We start from the raw sequence: 23,186 nt of genomic DNA, 5'->3' as shown, positions 1-23,186 counted from the left end.
CCCTGTTTTTTTTTTTAACCTGACTTGGGCTCTATTGCACTTAGGGCCATTAGAGCGGTAGGACTGTGTGGGGGGATGGTAGCCTGGGGAAAATCCAGGACCCTTCCGCATCACACGAGACCTTCCGCATCACACGAGACCTGTTTTTGCCAACTACACAGGTGTAATTATCAGCTGTTCCTAATCTCGCTAACTATAGGTAGTTAGGTAGGTCAGAGCACTTATCGTTGTTAGAGATGTTAAAGTTACATCGTCTCGCGTTTGCTTATACTTGTTAAAGAGTTGTGTAAAAACGTTGTATGTCTTTGGAATTTTATATTGAATAGAATAGAATAAAAAAGAATAGAATACATTTATTAACGTCACATGATGGTAGGTTACATATTAATTAAGAGAGTGTATAATAGGAGCGGACGAAAAAAGGACCCCCACTCAGCGTAATGCCACGGCTGGCCGCAGCGTAATGCCACGGCTGGCCGCAGCGTAATGCCACGGCTGGGCGCAGCGTAATGCCACGGCTAGCCGCAGCGTAATGCCACGGCTAGCCGCAGCGCAATGCCACGGCTGGCCGCAGCGTAATGCCACGGCTAGCCGCAGCGTAATGCCACGGCTGGCCGCAGCGTAATGCCACGGCTGGCCGCAGCGTAATGCCACGGCTGGCCGCAGCGTAATGCCACGGCTGGCCGCAGCGTAATGCCACGGCTAGCCGCAGCGTAATGCCACGGCTGGCCGAAGCGCTGATTTTCAGTAGGGACCTAATACCAATATTGGTAATATTGGTAATATTGGTATACGCCTTTTTGTAGGTATATGAAGTGTGATAAAACTGATAAATTATATTGCTGCAATTAATGCATGAATGTACAGTCGAAGGCAAATATATCGATCCAGACAAATGGCTCAAAAGCACGGTTCATGAGATACGGCCTGGTTACAGACGGACGGACAGCGGTCTTAGTAATATGTGGTATTTTCTATGAAAAGGGACCTTATTGTCGACGGCGCTTACGCCATTATTAATGATGCTCCGATATAAATACAATGCCGCGCGACGCTGTGCGGCGTAAGCGCCATCGACAATAACGTCCGTTTTCATAGAAAATGCCTCTTATTGGGGTCCCGTTTTTACCCTTTGAGTGCGGTAACCTAAAAAAGTTCGATCCAATAAAGGTGTATTATTTGCAGAAAATTCACTGCGCCGTTAGCAACACTCAGATATCATTCCATGATGAGCTGCACGAGCTGGCTAAGAAGCAAAGGCGATACAAGCGGCCGCAGGTTAGTAGACTTTCCTCATTCAAGCCAGGGATAAAAAAAACCGGCCAAGTGTAAGTCGGACTCGCGCACCGAGTGCTCCGTACTTTTTAGTATTTGTTGTTATAGCGGCAACAGAAATACATCATCTTTGAAAATTTCACGCTAGCTATCACGGTTCATGAGATACAGCCGGGTGACAGACAGACAGACAGACAGACAGCGGAGTCTTAATAATAGGGTCCCGTTTTTACCCTTTGGGTACGGAACCCTAAAAACTATTTCTCCCAGTGTTGCCAGGTGAGCGGAAGAGAATTATCGTATTTGAGTGTCAAAATTATCGTACCGATGAAAAAAATATCGTATGCCTGTTAAAAAGGCACTTCGTCTAAAATGTCTTGCAAAATAAACTCACATGTCCATTGTCCAATGATTGATGAATAAAAAAAACACGACATGAATGGAATAAAACTATGAAAACGGATTATATCGCGTATATTGAATTTATAATACATCCCGACGTTTCGAACCCTTTACAGCGTTCGTGGCCACCCGTTGACCACCGTTTTTTTTATTTTTTTTTTATTTATAAGTTTGCAATAATCGCACTTAAACTATCGTGAGACATATTTCAAAATATTTATCAGTACGGTTTTTACTCACTATTATTTTTAGTCGCTTTTGGCGACATGTTTCGGATTCTTTGGGAATCCATCCTCAGGCACGAGTGTCCGCGGCGGTTGTTCGTCGTGCACTGCCCGCGCCGCCCGCCCCATCACTAGCGCGTGCGCAACGAGCGACGAGGCGGGCGGCGCGGGCAGTGCACGACGAACAACCGCCGCGGACACTCGTGCCTGAGGATGGATTCCCAAAGAATCCGAAACATGTCGCCAAAAGCGACTAAAAATAATAGTGAGTAAAAACCGTACTGATAAATATTTTTTATTTATAAGTTGTTATTCTTAGTTACTTTTAGTTTTACTTTTAATTGAATAATAATAATAGTCTCTGTACAGTCAAGGGCATAAATATATATACATTCCCAAAGTTTCAAAAATATGTGTACGCTCTTACGCCTTAGACAATAAAGTCGTGTTCACATATTTTTGAGCCATTTGTCTGGATCGATATTTTTGCGTTCGACTCTACATATACTGCTTTGGAAGAGTAATTCGTATTTCTGGGATTGAAGTATATATTTTTTTAACCCATATTTACAGGTGAGACAGTATGCCACTGAAGACCAAGAGGCGTCGCCAGCGTTGCCGAGGTTGTCACCTGTAGTACCAAAGGTTAGTTGTACCGTCAACCCCTGGAGTCCCGCGGACGTGATATCACGTCGGCAAAAAGGTTACCTCTTGAGTCCCACCCCACCAAAGAGGATATAATAGGAGAGAGCGGTACTGTCATAGTAAATTTTGTAGCCACAGTAAATTCACTGCCATCTTTCGAAGTTTCGACACACGATTAAAACCAAAAATGAAGATGTATAAAAATATCATAAAATGTTTATATATGGATAAATGATTTTTTTATTTGCATTAATTATTTTAACCCATGTTCTTTCACTGATATGCGTTTAAATTGTTAAATAACAAACGAAACCGTCAACGCCATCTATCCGAGAGTAGGCTAAAGGTAGTGGCGCCATCTGATCGAGAATCAAATTTTCTTGATTTTCGAGGCACGCTTTTTCCTTAGACTGTATCCATCTATTACGGAGTTATATCTAGTAGTCGTAAATGACGATCACCATTCAAATTTAAGATACAGCTTTATAAGGTTAATTAATACAAGGATTTAAAATTTATTATTAGATAAATCTTCAAATTAAATCATACACAATACTTAAAAAAATACCCAAGAACTAATTCCCCATTCCGTCTTATTAATTTTATCAAGATAAATTCATAATAATTACAATTGACTAGAATACAGAATAAGTAACGAAGACAAAGTGATACAATGACTTTATGTTTTAATTGTTTATTCTTTCAGATATTTAGTTTAAAGATTGACACAACGAATGTAACGTGTATAGACAACGTTACGAAAACGGACTTCAAGGCGTCTCTCAACAGTTTCCAAGTAAGTTTTAAATTTACCTCCGACGTTTCAAGGGACGGCGTTGTCCCCGTGGTCTCGGAGAGGACTGGCTAAAATTGACATCAACATCTTCTAGGCGCGCGAGTTTTGCGAACTACCCGCACTTGGTCTTGTTTATTAACTTGAACGTTTTTCGCACTAGGGATGTCACCGGATCGACACACAACACCCGAGTCCTGTCGTTGTGAAAATCGTGAAAGTTAAATAATTTCAGTTCAACACAAATTTAGCACATCTACTTAACATCAATGACATGACATTGCAATGTTATGATACCATCAAGCGTGTCTGGTAATGAAAATTAGCTGTAAGAACTTTGTAAAAAAATGTGCCAACCTCACACAGAGCGAACCCCGTTACAGAATAAGTAATAGTATTATCATACTGAACGGCCACGCACCGCCCCGCCCCGACTCGAGTTATCTCGCCCCGCGACACCAGATTGACGGCCGTTTGCCGACCGCTCAGTACTGTTTTTAAGCAACTTACTCACACTATGACGCATGACGAGTGTACTGACGTGTCGTTCACACATAGAAACGCAAGTGACTTTTGGTGTATAGCGTGTCCGCCCTGTGACCCCCTCTCGCAAGGAAATTGCCGCGCGATTTGTAAAAAAGTGCCTCGTCCGAAGCATCGCGACTGCCCATTCGTTTACTAGGCTTACGTAACCGAGGGACCCGACAGCGTGCGTTATGTAGATTTGCTTGAGATTTCGGCTTGAGTGTTTAAAGAAAAGTACCCGGGTATGTCCTTAAACTACGTCCAAAAGAGAGGTATGGGCACTGTGAATGACATCTCGCTTTGTGTGGTAGGGCACAGGACAGCGGATGTCATTCCAGATTTAGAGCAGAGCCCAACTGGGGAGGTACCTCCACCTTACAGAAAACCGCAGCCAAATAACACTAGACCCTACTAATAGTGTTGTGTTCCTGCCGGTGAGTAAGGTTGCCAGAGCTCGAGGGAGAGGAGTGTTAGGGTCGGCAACGCGCATGTAACTCCTCTGGAGTTGCAGGCGTACATAGGCTACGGAGACTGCTTAACATCAGGCGGGCCGTATGCTTGTTTGCCACCGACGTAGTATAAAAAAAACATGTATCGGAAATGATATTTTGACTAACTTATTTCAGATAAACTCTCGCTTTAGCTCTGCGTCAGTGCACACGGACGCTTCGGGCGTTAAATCAAGCGCTCGCGTCCAAATGTACGTGGCCTTACAAATGGAACAACTGCAATTGATCGCACAATGTCGGAAGGAGACGTGCGAAGATGTGCTGCTTTATAATAATAAGCTCAAGTTGGATGCCAAGGTACGCTTCTCAATATATCGAAACTTTACGCTAGTGTGGGCTCTCTCTAACAGGCATTTTGCCTCCCAATAGGGAATATATCTATAACTCTGCGTATGGGGCGCCACTACAACAATCGGAGGGTCTATCGCGAAGCAAGAAAATCGAAATGTCGTTATCTAACATCTCTTCACTTTTGCATATTCGAGCGATAAAGAGGCAGATAGCGAAGTTTCGGATTCGCGTTTCCCGGTAGGTCCTCTGTATACAAACCGCCTCGATGCATCAATGTCATATTTTATTATCTCATAAAACTCAAAAACCTGTTAAAGGTACAGTATGTATAAGTTACTCTATGATTTACTTAAAAGGTTAGTGCTGCACTCTGGTGGCATAACATTGCAGTAATATCCCCTATTAACTAGTTTAATTCTGTTACAGCTAGAAAAAGGCGTACTGAACCTCTACCTAATTCTGAGCACGCTCAAACTGTCATACGACCATGAGAACGTGTTCCGTTGGTACACCTCAGTACTGGAGAGACTTGATAAGACCAAGCCTATGCAGATACAGCCCATTACCACGAGTAAGTAAATAAAACTTTTGATAAACTGTACCACCGACCGACTGTGTGTGTTTGATCGAGCGTTAGCGAGGGTCTACATTTCAGCTTGGGTAATAATGCTTTCGTACCTATGTCCGGACTCCGGATGTTTTCTGCAGGTCTCTTTTCTTAACCGATTTACGTGTAATCTTGCAACCAGCCGGGCTAGCACATGATTGGCGCGAGAGTATCTCGCCGCGACATAGACTACCCGTCCCTCTTTAATTCATACAGTTAGTAAATGACGGGTAGTATATCCCGCGGCGAGATACTGTCGCGCCAATCATGTGCTCGGCCTACAGGTTCGATAGTTAGATATAAAAATTCAAAATGGAAAATGTTCAAAATGGCACTGGCCACTTACTTTGCGACAGTCTTTTGTTTTGCCGTAAAAATTCCAGGCTCTGAAAATGGCTTACTAAAAAGATCAATTTCATCAAGATTTGTTTCCCTTTTCAGCCCAATCTTCAGGCCTCCTGGACAGCATACTCCGCGCATGCGTAGTGCAAGGTTGCGCCGAACTACGACACGGCTCGCTGCGCGCACGCCTCCCTGCCCCTCTTTCTATTGGTTGTCAAGGACTCAAGGTCAAGTTGGATCAACTAGTGGACACAAGAGGTCAGTGTGGAGACTGTGTTCATACTGATTCGTCTAGATTTTACGCGTCCAGCAAATTCATCACTTTGCGCAATTCTCGTTAACTGCTCCTCCAAGCGGCGTATTCGCGGCACTTTCAATCTGGACGTACCTTAGTAGGCATTACGTATAAATTATAAAGTAGGTAATATAAATTATAAACAAAAAAGTTCTTATTCTTTCTACGAGATGAGCTCATTTTGTCAGTAGAAAAGGCGTGAAATTAAAATTTTATCAGATTAGTCGCAATTTTTTTTACTGACAAAATTGGGTTATCAGACTATAATTGCTTATTTGTCAGTATTATACATAGCTAAACTATTTTTTATACCCGTTCTGTAGGCCGAGCACATGATTGACGTGACAGTATCTCGCCGCGAGATAGACTACCCGTCTTTTACTAACTGTATGAATTAAAGGGGGACGGGTAGTCTATGTCGCGGCGAGATACTCTCGCGCCAATCATGTGCTAGCCCGGCAGATTACTTTGAATCAAATTGAATCAGATCTTCATAATCAAATTGATGTGACTTAAGTATCATCATAGAGTAACTTATACTAGAGCGGTACTGTCATAGTAAATTTTGTAACCCCAGTAAATTCACTGCCATCAGTCGACACATTTTAAAACTAAAAATAAATATTTATAAAAATACGATAAAATGTATTTAAATATGGATAAATGATTTTTTTATTTGCATTAATTATTTTTATATGATTTTGACCCATGTTCTTTCACTGGTATGCGTTAAAATTATAAATAACAAACGAAACAGTCAACGCCTTCTATACGAGTGTAGGCCAAAACTAGTGGCGCCATCTGATCGAGAATCAAATTTTCGTGATTTTCGAGGCACGTTTTTTCCTTAGACTGTATGTATGTATGTATAAACTCTTTATTGTACAAAGACATAGAACACAAATATGGCACAGAAATAGGCAGTACAAAGGCGAACTTATCCCTTTAAGGGATTTCTTCCAGTTAACCATCCACTGTATCCATCTATTACGGAGTTATATCTATCTTTGGTATTATCCATAGCTAAACTATTTTTTATACCCGTTCAGATTACTTTGAATCAAATTGAATCAGAACTTCATAATCAAATATCATTAAGTATCATTGATCTGTTACAGAGGAGCCGTACACAGCTTCGTTCCCTCGCGTCCTGCTCGGCTCCCGTCACTGGAGCGCGGAGCTGCTGGTGGACTCGGGCTGGCTGGCGTGGGGCGCCGGCGCCGCGCGGGAGGAGCCGCCGCCGCGGAAGCACCACGCGTGGGGCGCCGCCTTACTCGCTGTCGCCCTTGTCAAATGGGGCAGCCATGGGCCCAGAGACTCCAAGGTATTAAAAAACTGTTTAAAAGTCGTTCCCATTTATGATTATACACTTTTCCTCCTTTCAGTCCTAAAAATTAGTTTAAATCCTAAGATTTTGGTCCGATTGCGTTGAAAATAGTGAGTGTCCGAAAGTCAAAATAAATCTTGGGGTCATAATCAGTATTTTCAAAATAAAACTCATTTATACCTACTTGGTTCGTATGAATTAGTGACACAATAAAAAAAAACTATACTAACTCACGAGTGAGTTATAGCTTTTTTTTCAGGATCCATAACTCACGCGGGAACCTTTAGCAAGTGTGATGAAAGTATCATTTTTCACATCACCTATTCGAAAAAGGGTTTTTTTCTTCCCCGCTAGGAGGGATCAAAGTGGCACTTTTCTGTTTTAGGACATGATTTTTTTCTTTCTTGCATACAGTCTTTTTAGGTTAAATAATATTTTGGAACATAACTATTTCCTTATAGGTGATGTGAAAAACAGTATCTGTCACATGGTAGCAAAATTATTTCCACCTTGGGCGTTAACACTTGAATCCCTCACTACGCTCAGGATTCTATTTTAAAATCCCTCTCTACGCTCAGGATTCAATTATAGAATCCTTCGCTTCGTTCAGGATTCAATGTACGCCCTCGCCGTAAATATGTCATTTTGCTCCCTTGTGACACAATCTACTATTCACTTTCAACATTTCCTTTCAGGTTGAAGCTATGATGGACTGCCTCCGCATCGAATGGTCCAACACCGTAGCCGCAACCCTCATCAGCCTCCTCGACTGCCTCCACGCCTACCGCGCCCCCCGCGCCTCCGACCCCACCCCTCCCTCCCCCTGCCACGTTACCGTCAACGTAGCACTATCGCATATTAACGCGTTTCTGATTGTGAACGAGAGCATGTGTTTGATGACAAGGATAGATGCGGTGACGGTGGAGAGGGGAGCGGTGCGGGGCGCGGCGGTGGTTTCGGGGGTTAAGATTGTGGATATGGTGCCTTTTAAAGGTAAGTGTTTAAACTATATAGTGTGACAGAGATAGCATTATTGCTTGGGAACTCGAGCTCTATGCGCGAAGCCCCGCCTTCCCCCTGCCTCGTCACCATCAACGTAGCATTGTCGCATATTAATGCCTTCTTGATACTGAATGAAAACATGTGTTTAATGACGAGAGTTGATGCAATGACGGTGGAGAGGGGAGCGGTGCGGGGCGCGGCGGTAGTGTCGGGAGTAAAGGTTGTGGACATGGTACCTTTTAAAGGTAAGCTTGTAGACCCAACCGTTAGAGGGAATGATGATTTATTTATTTATTTTATTTATTTAAACTTTATTGCACAAGCAAAGAAAAATGTACAAATGGCGGACTTAATGCCAAAAGGCATTCTCTACCAGTCAACCATTAGGTCAAACAGAGACATAAATGTTGGTGCAGGATAGATTCATAAATTATAACGAGAAATAGAACCAAAAAAAGTCAAATATTATAATTAAATACTAATACTTATATGATATACAAAAGATAAACTAATACATATTAGTACATACAAGATGGAGAACATTATTTAAATTCTTCTGACAGAAGATGCTTGCGGAGTAGACGCTTAAAACAGGATGATGATGATGATTGATAAAAACTATCCTATGTCCATCCCCGGACCTAAAACTACATCCATACCAAATTTCATCTAAGTCGGTTCAGCGGTTTGAGCGTGAAGAGGTAACAGACAAACAGAAAGACGAACAGACAGAGTTAATTTCGCATTTATAGCATTAGTAGGGTTAGATAAAGAAACACGAGAAATTAAACAGGATTAACTAAATAAAACTCGCTCGGCCAAATTGCACCTTCCCATACAAACGTAGTTCCGCTTTCATTTTAAAAAACTACTTGGTGGATTATAATGAAACTTTGCACATACAGTGACATGAGGTATATCTAGGTCTGAAATTAGTTTATATAGCTCCAGTTTATAAAACAAACGAACTAGACAAAAACAAGTTTTGTATGAAAAACTTAAGTACGCTGTATTTTTTTAACTATGGTATCTGAAGCTACATACACTAATAATTACAGACATAGATATACCTTATCCTATTGTAAGTACAAAATTTCAGAGCAATCTAGCTAGTCGTTTTTATATGAGAACGGAACTACGTTTGTATGGAGAACCGAGCTTGCCGGAGACCCTTAAGGGCGAACTTACCACAGATTTACCAATTTCACTAAGCGGGTTTTATTCCTTTTCAGGCAATTTCCAATGTCAACGCTCAGACGAGATCCCAAAATCATTTTTCCACGTCCGTTTAGCGAGAATAGAACACACACCAAACGAGGAAAATAATTCTTTACTCTTAGACTTCCAATTCCTCGAAACTACGGACTGTGAATGGAGCGCCAACTTACACCTGAAGATACTAGAGTTCGTGAAGGCAGTGAAAGGGTTTAAGGAGGAGTTGGGGAAGAGAAGAAGTGGGGGTGGGGGAAAGAAGAGTAAGTTGGATTGGAGGGTGGGGATTAAGGGGGAGACGAGCTTGGGACTGTTGCTGTCGAAGGAGAATAATATGATATTTGTTACTGGTAAGTGTTTATTATAGTTTTTAATTATTTCAGATTTAAATATAACCTTTTGTAGATTTTTTACTTAATGCCAAAAGGCATTCTCTACTATACCTCGTTTTTTATCATTAGAAAAATGGTAAACAATCTTGACATATCTTTTTTTATTGCCACTTAAAATAAATTTGCAGAAATTTGACTTTCAAGATTTTACTACATATTTGGTTTATTAGTTACAAGTTAGGAAATAATGTGATAAAATATTTTGAAATATTTATCAATAGTCGCGAAAATAAAACTAAAACCTCTCTCTGAAACATCTCTAATAAAATGTTTTTTCTCCAGACGACCTAACAGTCTCCTACGACCACAAACTCGGGCTATCCATAGTCTGGAGTCAGCTAAAGATGATCCTTAACGGTGATGAAGTGATCACAGTAGAAGGTTACACACAGGAGAGGGCCCAAGATGATCACGAGGTTAGAGTGGAACGGAGTGCGGCTGAGGGCTTTGTACTACCTTGGAATAGAGTTTGGTAAGATCTTTAAGTTGGATAATCCTGATCAATGCACCAAATTGTAATGAACCCACAAACAATTCCCATTTCAATAGCTTAACGATGAAACATCTCGGGCTTTTAAAATTATTTTTGTAAGATAATGGCGACGAAGTGATCACAGTAGAAGGTCACACACAGGAGAGGGTCAAAGGTGACCACGAGGTTAGAGTGGAACGGAGTGCGGCTGAGGGCTTTGTGTTGCCTTAGAACAGGGTTTGGTAAGTTTTAGAAAGATCCTCAACTGGGATAATCCTGGTCGAAGACGAAGTTATCACAGTAGAAGGTTACACCAGGGAGCGGACAACCCGCGGCTGTGGGAGGAGACCTCTCACTGCCGGCGCTAATACGCCGTATGATCAGCAGTGAGGAGGCATGGGCGGCAGTGGCTTCCTTTAGCGTCACTGTTCTAACGCAAAAGGAAGCGGCAGAGCGATCGCGCGAGGACGACGCGAACTCGCTCCCTCAGCGCCGAAGGAGACCAGGTAGGCGGCGAAGAGCCTTCGCATCAAGGATAATGCCGCCTTAACGGGACCCAGCGGGTGATGGGTCGGGAGTTCCATCACCCGCATGAACAGGTTCGAGCTGGAAGGCCCTCGAGTGTTCCGAGGAGCCTTCAACGAAGAAGCTGCTAGAGCGGCCGTAAAGAATGGGTTCGCAAGAACATCGCCGACGGGGTATCGGAGGTCTACAACCGAGTTCCCGAAACCCCGTCTACAAAGCACGCGGCGGAACACCCCAGGGGGTTTAGTCCGTGGGAGTCGGACATACCCACTAGGCTTCTCCCGGGCCAGTGGGATCCATAAAGGATTCCCCCTGGGTCATCAAAAAAAAAAAAAAAAAAAAAAGGGAGCGGACAACCCTTTCCGCGATAAAACCCTTTCAATGGGTGACACTTAAACACGGCTAACACATTGAAAGACTTTCCTTTTTGAACTGCAAGCCTATTCATACCCTTACCTTTGACTAACCCTTACCGAAAAGCTAACCAAAAATAAGGCTAGCTCTTAATAAGGGTTACCCTTATCTTTAAGCGCTTTTTATAAAGGTTTCCCTTTGCGTGAAAGAGACAGGATTAGTATATATCTACGGTAGTGTATGAAAAGGAAAGAAAATACGTGCCTAGTCAAAGAACGCCGCCGTCGCCGCCGACGATCGCTCGGATTCGAAGTAATGTGTGCTTTATGAACAAGGTAGATGACTTAAATTAGCACGCTTATATGCTAAAAGGGAAGCCCTTTATAAGGCTAACCCTTATAAGCAATATGCAAGGTGTTGGTGAGCGGATGATAAGGGTTTTGTAAGGGTATTTGGGCTACCGATTACTCAAATGTGGTAGCTTTATATAAGGGTTTTTAAAACCAAAACAAAGGGTTTCGTCTGGCAAAGGGTATGGTGAGTTAAGCCTTATGCAATACCCTTATAAAACCCCGATAAGGGATAGCGGGCCGGTCCCTGGGTTACACACAGGAGAGGGCCCAACATGATCACGAGGTTAGAGTGGAACGGAGTGCAGCTGAGGGCTTTGTCGCCTCTATGCACTTCCTGCTTATCACATTTGAGGGTTACGGCCCCGCGGCCATCGCGTGTCGGCGGCAGCGTCGAGCGGCGGCCGTAGGTGCAAGCGAGAAACAGCGATCCGATCTTTCGTCCCCACCTACCCGTTCGCTGCCGCGCGAAGTCGGGGCGAGGCCGTACCTTGGAATAGAGTTTCGTTTTGTTAAGATCCTCAAATTTAATAATCCTCGTCAAGGCACCAAATTGTAACTAACCCGCATCATAGCATTACTTGATCAATAATTATGATAACAGTGATTGCACTGTATTGAAATATTTATCCAGTTTCAATAGATTCATGAGGTAGTCCACTTTGTCTAGAGTTGTGTTTCGTAGCGCTTTCGTTTTCCGTTTTCCCCACTTTAATGTCCCAAGTCACAGCCGTTTTATCTACGTCTGGTCCACCAATGAATACTAGTCATCACTCATCAAAATTATTTTTATTTTATTTTCTAGGGCGGTGACCGTAGAATCAGTCAGAGTAATATTCCCATACAAGCATCGCTTCGCGGACGCGGTGCAGGGCGACTTCGTGTCGCATTTTAAGTGGCTCAAGAAGGTACATGGCATTGGGAAGACGAAGGGCGAGAAAACGCTGCCTAGCGACTTCCATATCAAGGTGAGTTAGACTTTGCTGCTTTGTTATAAGGTGCTTTATCAAATGATCAAAAAATAAATGAAAGCTGAATAGCAATTCTGCTTAAGTATGAATGTCTTTATTTAAATCTAGGTTTCGTGGTCGGTTCTTTGTATTTATATCGGAGCATCGTTAATAATGGCGTAAACGCCATCGACAATAAGGTCCCTTTTCATAGAAAATGCCTCATTTATTCTATTGTCTATATTGACATATATTCATTTTTTTGTCGTTAGATTGAAGAGGTCCTAATAGAAATGAGTGACGACCCGTTCGAAGTGAAGCTACGGGATAACTATGAATTGCTAGAAGATGAGTATAAGGAGAGCCAAAAGCGACGGAGCATGTTGGATGCGAAGGTAAATAAATTTATTTTTCGTAAAACTTTAGATGAAATACAGGTTATTCATCCATAGAATTGATATCGTACAGTTTTGTCACAATAACGATAAAGTACAAATAGGCATGTTTCCTTGACTGTACACTAAGAAAACGAATTTTTGATTTTTAGAAATTACTGCAATGTTCTGCCACCAGAGTGCAACACCAGCCTTTTTAGTAATCCATTACTTATACATACTGTACCTTTAATAGGTTTTTACAAGTTTTCAGAGATGATACAATTTGACATTGATGCATCAAGGCGGTTTGTATACAGAGGACCTACTGGGAAACGCGAATCCAGAATTTCGCTATCTGTATCTTTATCGCTCGAATGTGCAAGAGTGTCAGATGTTAGATAACGAAATTTCGATTTTCTTGTTTCGCGATAGACCCTCAGATTGTGGTTGTGGCGCCCCCTTCGCAGAGTTTCGCGATATATTCCCATTATGATTAATTTATTAAATAATAACAGGTCCAAGAGCTCTGCAAGCCTCACTTATTCCTCCCAGCCGGGAAAATCGACGAGCTGTACGCAGCTCTAAGTCAAAAGGACGCACAAATCTACGTCGTCCGTTGCCGCGCCGCGCCGCCGCCGCGGACTCGCCTCGTCGCGTGCTGTTTGAGCGGCTTCCGACTGCTGGCGTTGGCTGATCCGAGTATACATGGACTGAGAGCGCAGGATAAGTTGAGAGAGCTGGACGCGGACAGGTGAGACCGATAAAGATAAGCCAGACACGTTTGCGGACGCCTAGTGACGTCATGTGTCATAGGCCAAAGGAAACAAAAAACTACGTGACTGCTATAGCATTCGTCTCCGCGAATGTGTTAAGAGGATTCTTTAGGAACAAGAATCTTTAGGAAGTATAGTTTGGCAAGCCATTTCCGTCAGTAGAAAAACGGCGGCAAATAAAAAAATATAGTCGCGAAGGGTTATTCTTCCGCAGAAAATTTGAATATTCCGCCTTTTCCTACTGACAAAGTGGGTTTGCCAGAGTATACGGGTGTATAACGTATGTTCGGTTCTCCTGCGTGTAATACGGGCTAAAAATCCTACATGATTTTTTATTTGCTATTATATTAAGAGGGATCATCCTGGTCACGGCACCCAATTGAAAGATAATGGTTGAAAAGGGTTACATAATGTAAGTTTAAAACTACGACCGCGCTGAATTGAATCAAAATCAAGCTGTGATTGTCATAAATTTTTAGGAATTCCAAATAGTCTAACCTAACAGTATTAATTTTTAGGTTGTAAGAGTAATGTGCCCACCTCCACTTAAATGAAGCAATTCTTTTTATTTTGCGTCATGTTTCAGCCCATGGCCCGAAGACGGCGTAGAATTCACTACCTTGTGGTGTCGCGCCATCAGCCTTAACTGCGCGCAGTGGCAGCTGTTGCTACGAGACTTTCCGCAGCCATTGCTACGGCTGAGCTCACTGCGATTGTGGGGTTCTCTCTGTGGCGCCGAGGAGCATCCACCGCCTAGAGGTATATTCAAAAAGCTGTTTAGACCAACCCCACGAAGGGGTTGCTATATGGAGATTCAGTCGAAACCTAAAATGGTCATAATTGTCACTTATATGTATACTAAACAAGCGAGGCATTCAAAACTTCTTCCTTTCTTAGATGAACTGAACTCAGTAAGTATTTGACTTAATTTTGAAGTATCATGGCCGTTGCTTCAGCGAATTTACAGGATGTTGTGTTTTTATATTTACTTAACACCAATGGTAAATCATTTGTTATTTAAGCGGTTTGCAGTTATTATAGACAATGTTAGATGGTATTTCCCCAGCGTGTTTGATATATTCCACTCAAATATTAGAAATAAAAAAGGTATCCAGTCTAGGGGAACACTTTAGGCCCCTTTCCCAGATTTTTTACCAGCGAAGCGTCTCCGTCTCAGATTGGGCAAAAATGCTTTCGTATTTCGTATGTCTGTTCGGCAGTCCTATAGTCCTACTGAAGTTTTGTGAGCAACTTGGATAATTATAAGGAATTATTCTGTCAATCAAGGTGAATTCGCTCGAAGTCTACAGCTCACAGAGTCAGTACTCAAAACACTAACCGATATTTAAATTTTATTACTCTATTTCAGCTGTCCGAACAGTAACGATAGACCAAGGCGGGCCGTGGGGTGAGATGGAGTTGGAACGAAGCATGATGCCCCTAAAATGGTATTATGACTTGTGTTGCGAGATGGCGGAGTTTAGCTACGCGTTCGGACCTTGTTGGGAGCCGGTTATCGCACAATGCAACTTATGTAAGTTTATTTTATAGCCTGTAATTAAGGTTATCCCAAGTCTAATATATAGCTTGAAGCTGTTTTGCTTCAGTTGGCAAGCAATAGTCAAATTGACCATTTGTGGCTATGCAGTATGCAATGTGTGTTATTTTTGCAAATAAAATGCAATCACAAGATCAATGAAAGCATACAAGGTTCTGTGATTTGTGTATTCTGTGTAGCTTCTTAAATGTAAGAACAAAAAAACACGAATGATGTAGGTAAAAGCGATGTTCTTCACATCTGAATAAAATATTGTTCTAAGATCTCCTACAAATTGATATCGATTCGCTCTCCCCTTGCTTATTGTTTATACGGTTCTCTTTTCGCCATATACTATTGTCATGCAGTTACTGATGGTTTAACTAATTGACCGAACAAGAAAAATAAAAATTTACTTCATTCATAGCGATAAGCATAAGGATATTAAGTGTTGTATGAAATAGTTGTGGCTGTGGCGGGTAAGATATTGAAAATCTTCTTTTTTTTTCCCCTAGCATTCGACCAAGTATCACGCCCATCTCTCGACCCGTCAGCGCCGCTCGCGTTTTGGGACAAAGTGCGCCTACTGATGCACGGACGACTAACTGCGAATTGTGGGAAGTTCACATGTCTTCTACATGTATCGCTGGACCCCTATAATACTACTGAAGAAATGGAATTGACGTGGACGGACTTGGTTTTGGACTGGACCAATGGTAAGCAAAAAATTATGCTGGACCCAAGCGTGGTAGGGCTTGGTACAGTGCTGATGCAAGAAAGGGATGGCCAATTTTTGGGGATTTTATCAATATTAATGAAAAAATGGAGTTAACGTGGACTGATCTTGTTCTGGATTGGACCAGTGGTGAGTAGTAATTAGGTTGAATGCAAGCGTTGTCGGAAAAAGTGCGTCTACTAATGCATGGACGACTAAATGCGATATATGGGAAGTTGACATGGTAAGTTATGATAGGGTTGGATGCAAGCGTGGTAGGATTGGGTACTGGGCTGATGCAAGGTGTGGATGGTCAATTTTGAGATGTGTTACTGGATTGACTTGACACCACTTTACACAGTAAAAAACAGTACTTACCCGTTTCGAAAACCATGAATTACGTGCTATAAATTAGTACCTCTATTGTGGTGTATTCGCTAGGTGAACTTACAAAAAAAATATTAGGGCAAACATACCCAAATACACATTTCAAGATATCTGAAATAATTGATTTTATTTTGGATTAGATTAAGTAGATCAACGACGAAACAGAACACAAGTTTCTAAAATTGTCTGAGCCTTTTTTAGTTTGTCATTTATCTGATGGATGTTCTCTGATATCGAACAAAACTTCAAAAGTTTGCTAGTTTTAATTGACAAATTATGTTAATGAAATATTTTGTGAGTATGATTGTGGCAATAATTTCAGGCAAGCTTGGCTTCCTCGGCGAATTGAACGTGTTCGTCCGTACGGCCAGCAAATACGACGACTGTCGCGTGCTGCGGGTTCCAGCCCTCAAACTATCCGTGAAACTCGGTTGGCTATGCGTCGGTGATCCGCGCGACCATCGTGCCGTGGCGCCATGCGCGCCCACGCGGTTACCAGAGTACTCTAGCAACCAGGTACGTGCAACTAACAGGTGCTAGAGTGAGATAAAGATGGTAACAGTGCCGAGCCGAGCACATCGTATAATATGCGACCCGAGCTTATTGTGTGTGAAACAGAGATATTTAGCGTGCATGCGTAGGAGTAAGATAAAGATACATTGCATTGCGTCGTGCGAAGACGAAAGCCATGAACATGCGATATAGGACTTAAAGTAATGTACTGTTTTTTTTTTCAGGAACATGATTCGTACCGAGCCTTCCGGTCTCAGAATCTGGATCTGCACATAAGTATGGAAACGAAACCTATTGAGAGGGACGGACCTATTCTACTATTATATGGAAGTACTTTAAGGTAAAGTTTAGATTTTAATTGACTTTAAAAAGGATGTGGTTCTTAATTTCACTGTTTTTAGGGTTCCGTACCCAAATGGTAAAAACGGGACCCTATTACTAAGACGCCACTGTCCGTCTGTCTGTCTGTCCGTCTGTTTGCCACCAGGCTGTATCTTATGAACCATGTTATCTAGACAGTTGAAATTTTCACAGATGATGTATTTCTGTTGCCGCTATAACAACAAATACTATAAACAGAATAAAATAAATATTTAAGTGGGGCTCCCATACAACAAACGTCATTTTTTTGCCGTTTTTTGCGTAATAGCACGGAACCCTTCGTGCGCAAGTCCGACTCGCACTTGAGCGGTTTTTATGCATACATGTTCCCCGACTTTTCGAAGACAGTTGGTTACAACAACAAAAAAAGTAAAACATTTTTTGTTGTATGAAAGCGTTAATTTTACTATTGGTTCCACTCTCATCAGGTCAGGATTTGATGATGGGATTCTGGGGAAATCGAGGAAATTATTCAAATATATTATACCTTTAGTGATTTATGTAATTCTGATAGTAACCCACGCATTTGCTGTCGGAAAGCGCCTTTTGGTGAAGCGGAACTGCTGGTGAAAACCATGATGGCATGTTAAACTGTTTAGCGCTGTCAAACCGACCGCGAACGGGTTGAATCGCGGTTTTTTTGTTACAGATTGTTATCAGGGGCGTAGCTAGAGGATATGGCGCCCGGGGCAGTCACCAAGTTTGCGCCCCTGACGACTGACGAAAGTTTCCCTGCTACTGCCTTTTGCCCATTTTGGCGCCCCCCCTTGGATGGCGCCCGGGGCACTTGCCCCCTCTGCCCCCCCCCCCCCTAGTTACGCCACTGATTGTTATATTTACGTTTTCAGATGGTTCGAGAGCCTAAAGCTGATTCTGTCAGGTGTAACTCGTCCCACGCGCCGCGGACGCGTGTTTCAAAACCTTAAACCGCGCAAACTGCAGCTATCGCGTCACTATCGCGAAGTCAGTGCCGCGGTTACATTGCATAATCTACAGGTAAATAATATTGTTTTCGGTTACCGCGGTAGTTACTCATGAAATAAAACGGACGGAACGGACGGAAACGGAAACTATGAAAACGGATTATATCAACGGGGGTCAACGGGTATCGAAACGTTGGGATGTATTATAAATTCAATATACGCGATATAATCCGTTTTCATAGTTTTATTTCTACAGGTAAATAAAAAAGTTGGTACTCAACCATAGATGGCAGGATCCCATAGATGTGCTATACGCGTGTGCCCGTGAGGGATGGAACATGCGCAATTGGACAAAAAAAAAACAACCTCCGTAATTTGGTCGGGTTATTTGTTGCCCACCATAAACCATACTAAACATACCACCACCACACTATGCATATGCATACCATACTATGCATATGTCTTAGTGCAGAAATATGTTATCTATACCATCTCATTGTACCATATTTTAAGCAAATAAAGATTATTTATTTATTTAAATTTACGCTGGGGAATTAAAAAAAGGGAGACTGTGACAAGGACAAACAATAATAGCGCTTTCTCTGTTACTTCTACTGAAAGTTCCATAAGTGCATCTCGTTCGGTCATGTGGCCCCTCCCCCATTTCAACTCTATATTATTGTACCTCCATGTACCTCAACACTATATAGCCGTAAAAAGAGCGAGATGGCGATAGCTGTTTGTATGGCTTGCGAGTTGCGAGCTAGTGCCTGAACCAAACACTTTATCCAGAACCATACGAGGTAAACATTGCTTGGCCGTCGATCGAAACCATAAACTTGCGATATATGTTTGTTGTAACATTTGTTGCGTAAACACACATTTATGTTGTTATGATGTCAGATTATACGGGCCAGTGGCTAAATGTAGGTATTTACAAAAAATAATGACGAACAAATCTAAATAATTTTTATTTTCACATTGAGAATACATACTTGTAATAAAAAATAAAAACAGAATAACATTTTAATTAAATAAAACGTTATTTTGAGTAATTCTACATCTGGAATAATAATAAAAAAACACATTTACAAAAAAAACGTTAAAATACACTTATTAAAAACTAACGACACAAGCTATGTTACTAAAAATCATACTCATGATAAGATATAGGATATAATATTGTTTTTCTTTATATTATTCTTTAACTCCCCATCGGCACACAAACCTCCTTAAGGTTTTGCCTACGATGGGTCTTGTGATAATTTAAAAAAACTGTAATTTGTTTCCTTATTCAATAAATAATAAAATAATAAATAATAATGGTTTATTGCACGCTATTAGTAAAGAGTTATTATATTAGATGCTGCTGTAAGGCTCCTTACTTTATGCTATAACCCTGGTTCACTTGAATAACTCTTTGCTATGTAAAACCATTACCACACACACTAACCCAATGCCGCTAGATAGATAAATCAAACCACGGTTTCACTTTAAATAACTAGATTATATTTCGGTCACCTTACTTTACGATCATTTGTTCACAGTTTGCAATCCAATAACAGAATGGCGCTCGGACTTGGTATCGGTTACCGGTAAAAAACATCCCTCCTACTTCGTTTTAATAAAAGTGCGCGAACGGAAACCGCTAACCAATTCCAAGTCAATTACAGTACTTTATTATAATTGGAGGAATCAAATCATTTTATTCGTTTATAGAATATGTCTAAATTGATCTAATTATATTTATGATAATGTAGATTTGCTATTTAACACACATAACTTTTAACCATTGGACAACACTTTAGTACCATATTTGCACACTAGGGGATTTCACTCGAGTTTACTTAGCCAAAATATGACTATTAATTATAAAGAAGCTTACAGATTCGTCCATCCTGACAAATCATGTCACGACCTCGTGAAAGCCCCCAAGAGAGAAAATGTTTTTAATAAATATAATTATTGCTAAATTTACAACAAAATATTCAATTCAATATACTATACCTATCACATAATAAATTATTTCTTCAACTTTCGCAAAGTTTTAATGTATTTATTTTATTTATATACTTGCTACTTACGTGCATTACAAACAATTTTAAATCATCCTGCATGTAGATTAATTTTTATATCCCTTATATCTCTATATAAACTCAGTTCCCTATTTTTTTTTTTATCAAACAAAGTCTTGCAAATAAATAGACTGCTAGTAATTATCATTAATACCACAATAAGCATATATGTTTATAACATTTATATTCCATCATTTTATCTGTAATAAACATATATTCATTACATCCACATTCCCATAATATTATCCATAATAACCATATTTTTCCATATCATCTATAATCCAGCATATTATCGATAATAACGTGTATGTTTATTTCTATAAGAAACATAATATACACTGTATATCCATTTTATCCTTATGACATCCTATTATCCATATAATCTCTCTGAAAGAAAAAAGTTTAACATCCATATATCCGTATATCCATAATATCATCCTTCTGAAATAGAAAGGTTTACATCCTTCTATATATCCATAATATATCCATCATCCCTCTGAAATAAAAAGGTTAACATCCTTCCATATATCCATAATATATCCATCATCCCTCTGATATAAAAAGGTTAACATCCTTCCATATATCCATAATATATCCATATATCCGTATATCCATAATATCATCCTTCTGAAATAAAAAGGTTAACATCCTTCTATATATCCATAATATATCCATCATCCCTCTGAAATAAAAAGGTTAACATCCTTCCATATATCCATAATATATCCATCATCCCTCTGATATAAAAAGGTTAACATCCTTCCATATATCCATAATATATCCATATATCCGTATATCCATAATATCATCCTTCTGAAATAAAAAGGTTAACATCCTTCTATATATCCATAATATATCCATCATTCCTTTTTTTTATTAAATTTTCGTAGTTTTATCTCATTTTACAGCTGTTTATCTTTAGACGATGTTCTCTTGGATCCGTAATGCTTAATTCTTAACCTTACATCCATCACGCGTATGTCTTTGCTACTTACAGTTACTATTACTAAAATCACCATCCTCTATCTCTTCAGAACTTGTATCATTTCTACTGAATATACATACTGTATATGTTATTTTGTACCGAATTTCCGTTATGTCGTATCTTATTCTTTCCAGACACACGATCTTTCACTAACCAAATTCCCTATATAGAATTTATGTGATTTGTAGTAGTACTAGTAGTAGCAGTAATCACACACAATACATGTTTACACAAAATTTACAAAAATAGAGGTACAAAGGCGTAGTTATCCCTCTAAGGAATCTCTTCCAGCTAACCTTCGAGTAGATGAGGGGAGAATTCAAATTAGGTAGACAAACTTACGGAATGCACAATAACATTTTAACATAACATAATAACATTTTAATTTGTAGCGACATTTATCAAATTGATTTGTAGTACTTTTTTTTTTTGGGCAAAATTATCGACTCAGACAAATGGCTCAAAAATATGTGAACACGACTTTAGTGTCTAAGGTGTAAGAGCGTACACATATTTATGAAACCCTGGTAATGCATATATATTTATAACCTTGACTGTACATACATATACATATGTATCAACGTCCACCTTAATTCCTGTATACATTTCAATCAAGATTAGACAATGTCAGACTTAAACAGTGAGACCGAGAAGAAAGACGATCAAAAGAAGAAACTGCGGGCCCGCACAGCGCGGGATATTGCCAGGTTACCCTGTCTCGCTTACATTGCATGGTACTGTCTCTTAAAACCCTTATTTTTCGAGCGCATTGGTTTTTTTGTCCTCTTTCTGTTCCTGACAGTTCCCATCTGAATGGTTTGTGTGATTTCTTACTGTTACTGCTACTAATTCCATTAAGCCTATAGGATCTTATAAGAGTTATAACCAATTCATTTCATTTGGACACACAAACAACGTATACAATTTATAGTATATGTTAGTTATACATGAACCTAGAGATTAAACAACTAACTTTGTCAACTTTAGCTTTGTCGTTAAGTGTACCAATTAAACTTCGCTATTTCGATATGAGCTTAGGTTGCTCCCAAGATTAAAGAAGCATATTTCGTCCCCCAACGAAAAGCTATTATTGTATGTATTTATTAGGTACTTTATTGTTTCGTAATTGGCCAATCACTAATTATCTTTTTTTTATCGTCTGGGCTGAAACGAAAACATTCTGACGCGACATGACCAATTAAGGAACACTTGTGCATTTTTTTAAGGGCTTGGAACACCTTGACGAAGGATGCCCATCTCGTTTGCTATTATCACGAATTAATAAACTAGTGGATATGAAATGACAGCTTTTTAGTATGAAAACCAGTGTCGCCACTCACACATTCATAGTTAAGTACAACACGGCATACATTAATAGCAACTTTCCATTCCAATAGGGTTTTACCGGTTGACATTTTTAGAATGAATATCAACTGTTGGTAACATATAACACGGTTTAAAATATAACGTCAAGGTTATGAACCATAATCTGTTCTTTAATTATTTCACAAAACCTCGCCTAACACTAAGCTAATGCAGCTACTCAACACTAGATGACGCTTCAATAAACTTCAATCAAAATATTAAAATCGCTTACTTATCATACGCAAGTGAAGGGCTAAAGAAACCGGTATAAGTAAGCTCTCCGATTACGCATATTTTGTTACGGAGCTTACGGTCACGTCTCACTGGGGAGTCCGAGATATCTACACGCCTACGAGTAGTCAGCTGTTGAGACCTGACCGACACACCAGTGACGGCAGTGACGTCCGAAAACAAAAGGTCAGCTTCCCATTATGATAAGACTACTTGGCATTCGCAGTAGCATTTGAGTAGCGTGTTATTTGACATTTAGAATATCGAATATTCTAGACAAATATAAAGAATAATGACAAAACATTTTTAGTATTCAGTTTATATACAATTTAATTTTAACACTGATACTCTTGCATTTTATTTTCATTATTGTTGTTATTGTTTTTGTTCTTGTTTGCACAAATCTCTGTTTTACTCTGTAGAAACTTTATT

General features: G+C 40.3%; 1 protein-coding gene across 1 annotated transcript in view; it reads left to right on the top strand.

Annotated features, from left to right (window-relative positions):
- The window catches only part of LOC134741923 (protein hobbit), a 59,059-nt gene that overhangs the window by 6,242 nt on the left and 29,631 nt on the right, over positions 1-23,186 (top strand). Inside the window, exons 6-24 of the mRNA XM_063674791.1 lie at positions 1,186-1,278; positions 2,475-2,546; positions 3,253-3,342; positions 4,491-4,670; positions 5,091-5,235; positions 5,713-5,871; positions 7,027-7,232; positions 7,931-8,228; positions 9,470-9,799; positions 10,124-10,313; positions 12,348-12,510; positions 12,765-12,887; positions 13,385-13,620; positions 14,229-14,401; positions 15,012-15,176; positions 15,695-15,895; positions 16,604-16,797; positions 17,019-17,134; positions 18,024-18,171. Coding sequence (XP_063530861.1) covers positions 1,186-1,278; positions 2,475-2,546; positions 3,253-3,342; positions 4,491-4,670; positions 5,091-5,235; positions 5,713-5,871; positions 7,027-7,232; positions 7,931-8,228; positions 9,470-9,799; positions 10,124-10,313; positions 12,348-12,510; positions 12,765-12,887; positions 13,385-13,620; positions 14,229-14,401; positions 15,012-15,176; positions 15,695-15,895; positions 16,604-16,797; positions 17,019-17,134; positions 18,024-18,171 — 3,282 coding nt within the window. The remainder of the gene's footprint in view (positions 1-1,185; positions 1,279-2,474; positions 2,547-3,252; positions 3,343-4,490; positions 4,671-5,090; positions 5,236-5,712; positions 5,872-7,026; positions 7,233-7,930; positions 8,229-9,469; positions 9,800-10,123; positions 10,314-12,347; positions 12,511-12,764; positions 12,888-13,384; positions 13,621-14,228; positions 14,402-15,011; positions 15,177-15,694; positions 15,896-16,603; positions 16,798-17,018; positions 17,135-18,023; positions 18,172-23,186) is intronic.

The sequence above is a fragment of the Cydia strobilella genome, chromosome 6 (assembly GCF_947568885.1).
Source record: "Cydia strobilella chromosome 6, ilCydStro3.1, whole genome shotgun sequence".
Lineage (NCBI taxonomy): Eukaryota > Metazoa > Arthropoda > Insecta > Lepidoptera > Tortricidae > Cydia > Cydia strobilella.
This window is presented reverse-complemented; position numbering and strand designations above follow the sequence as displayed.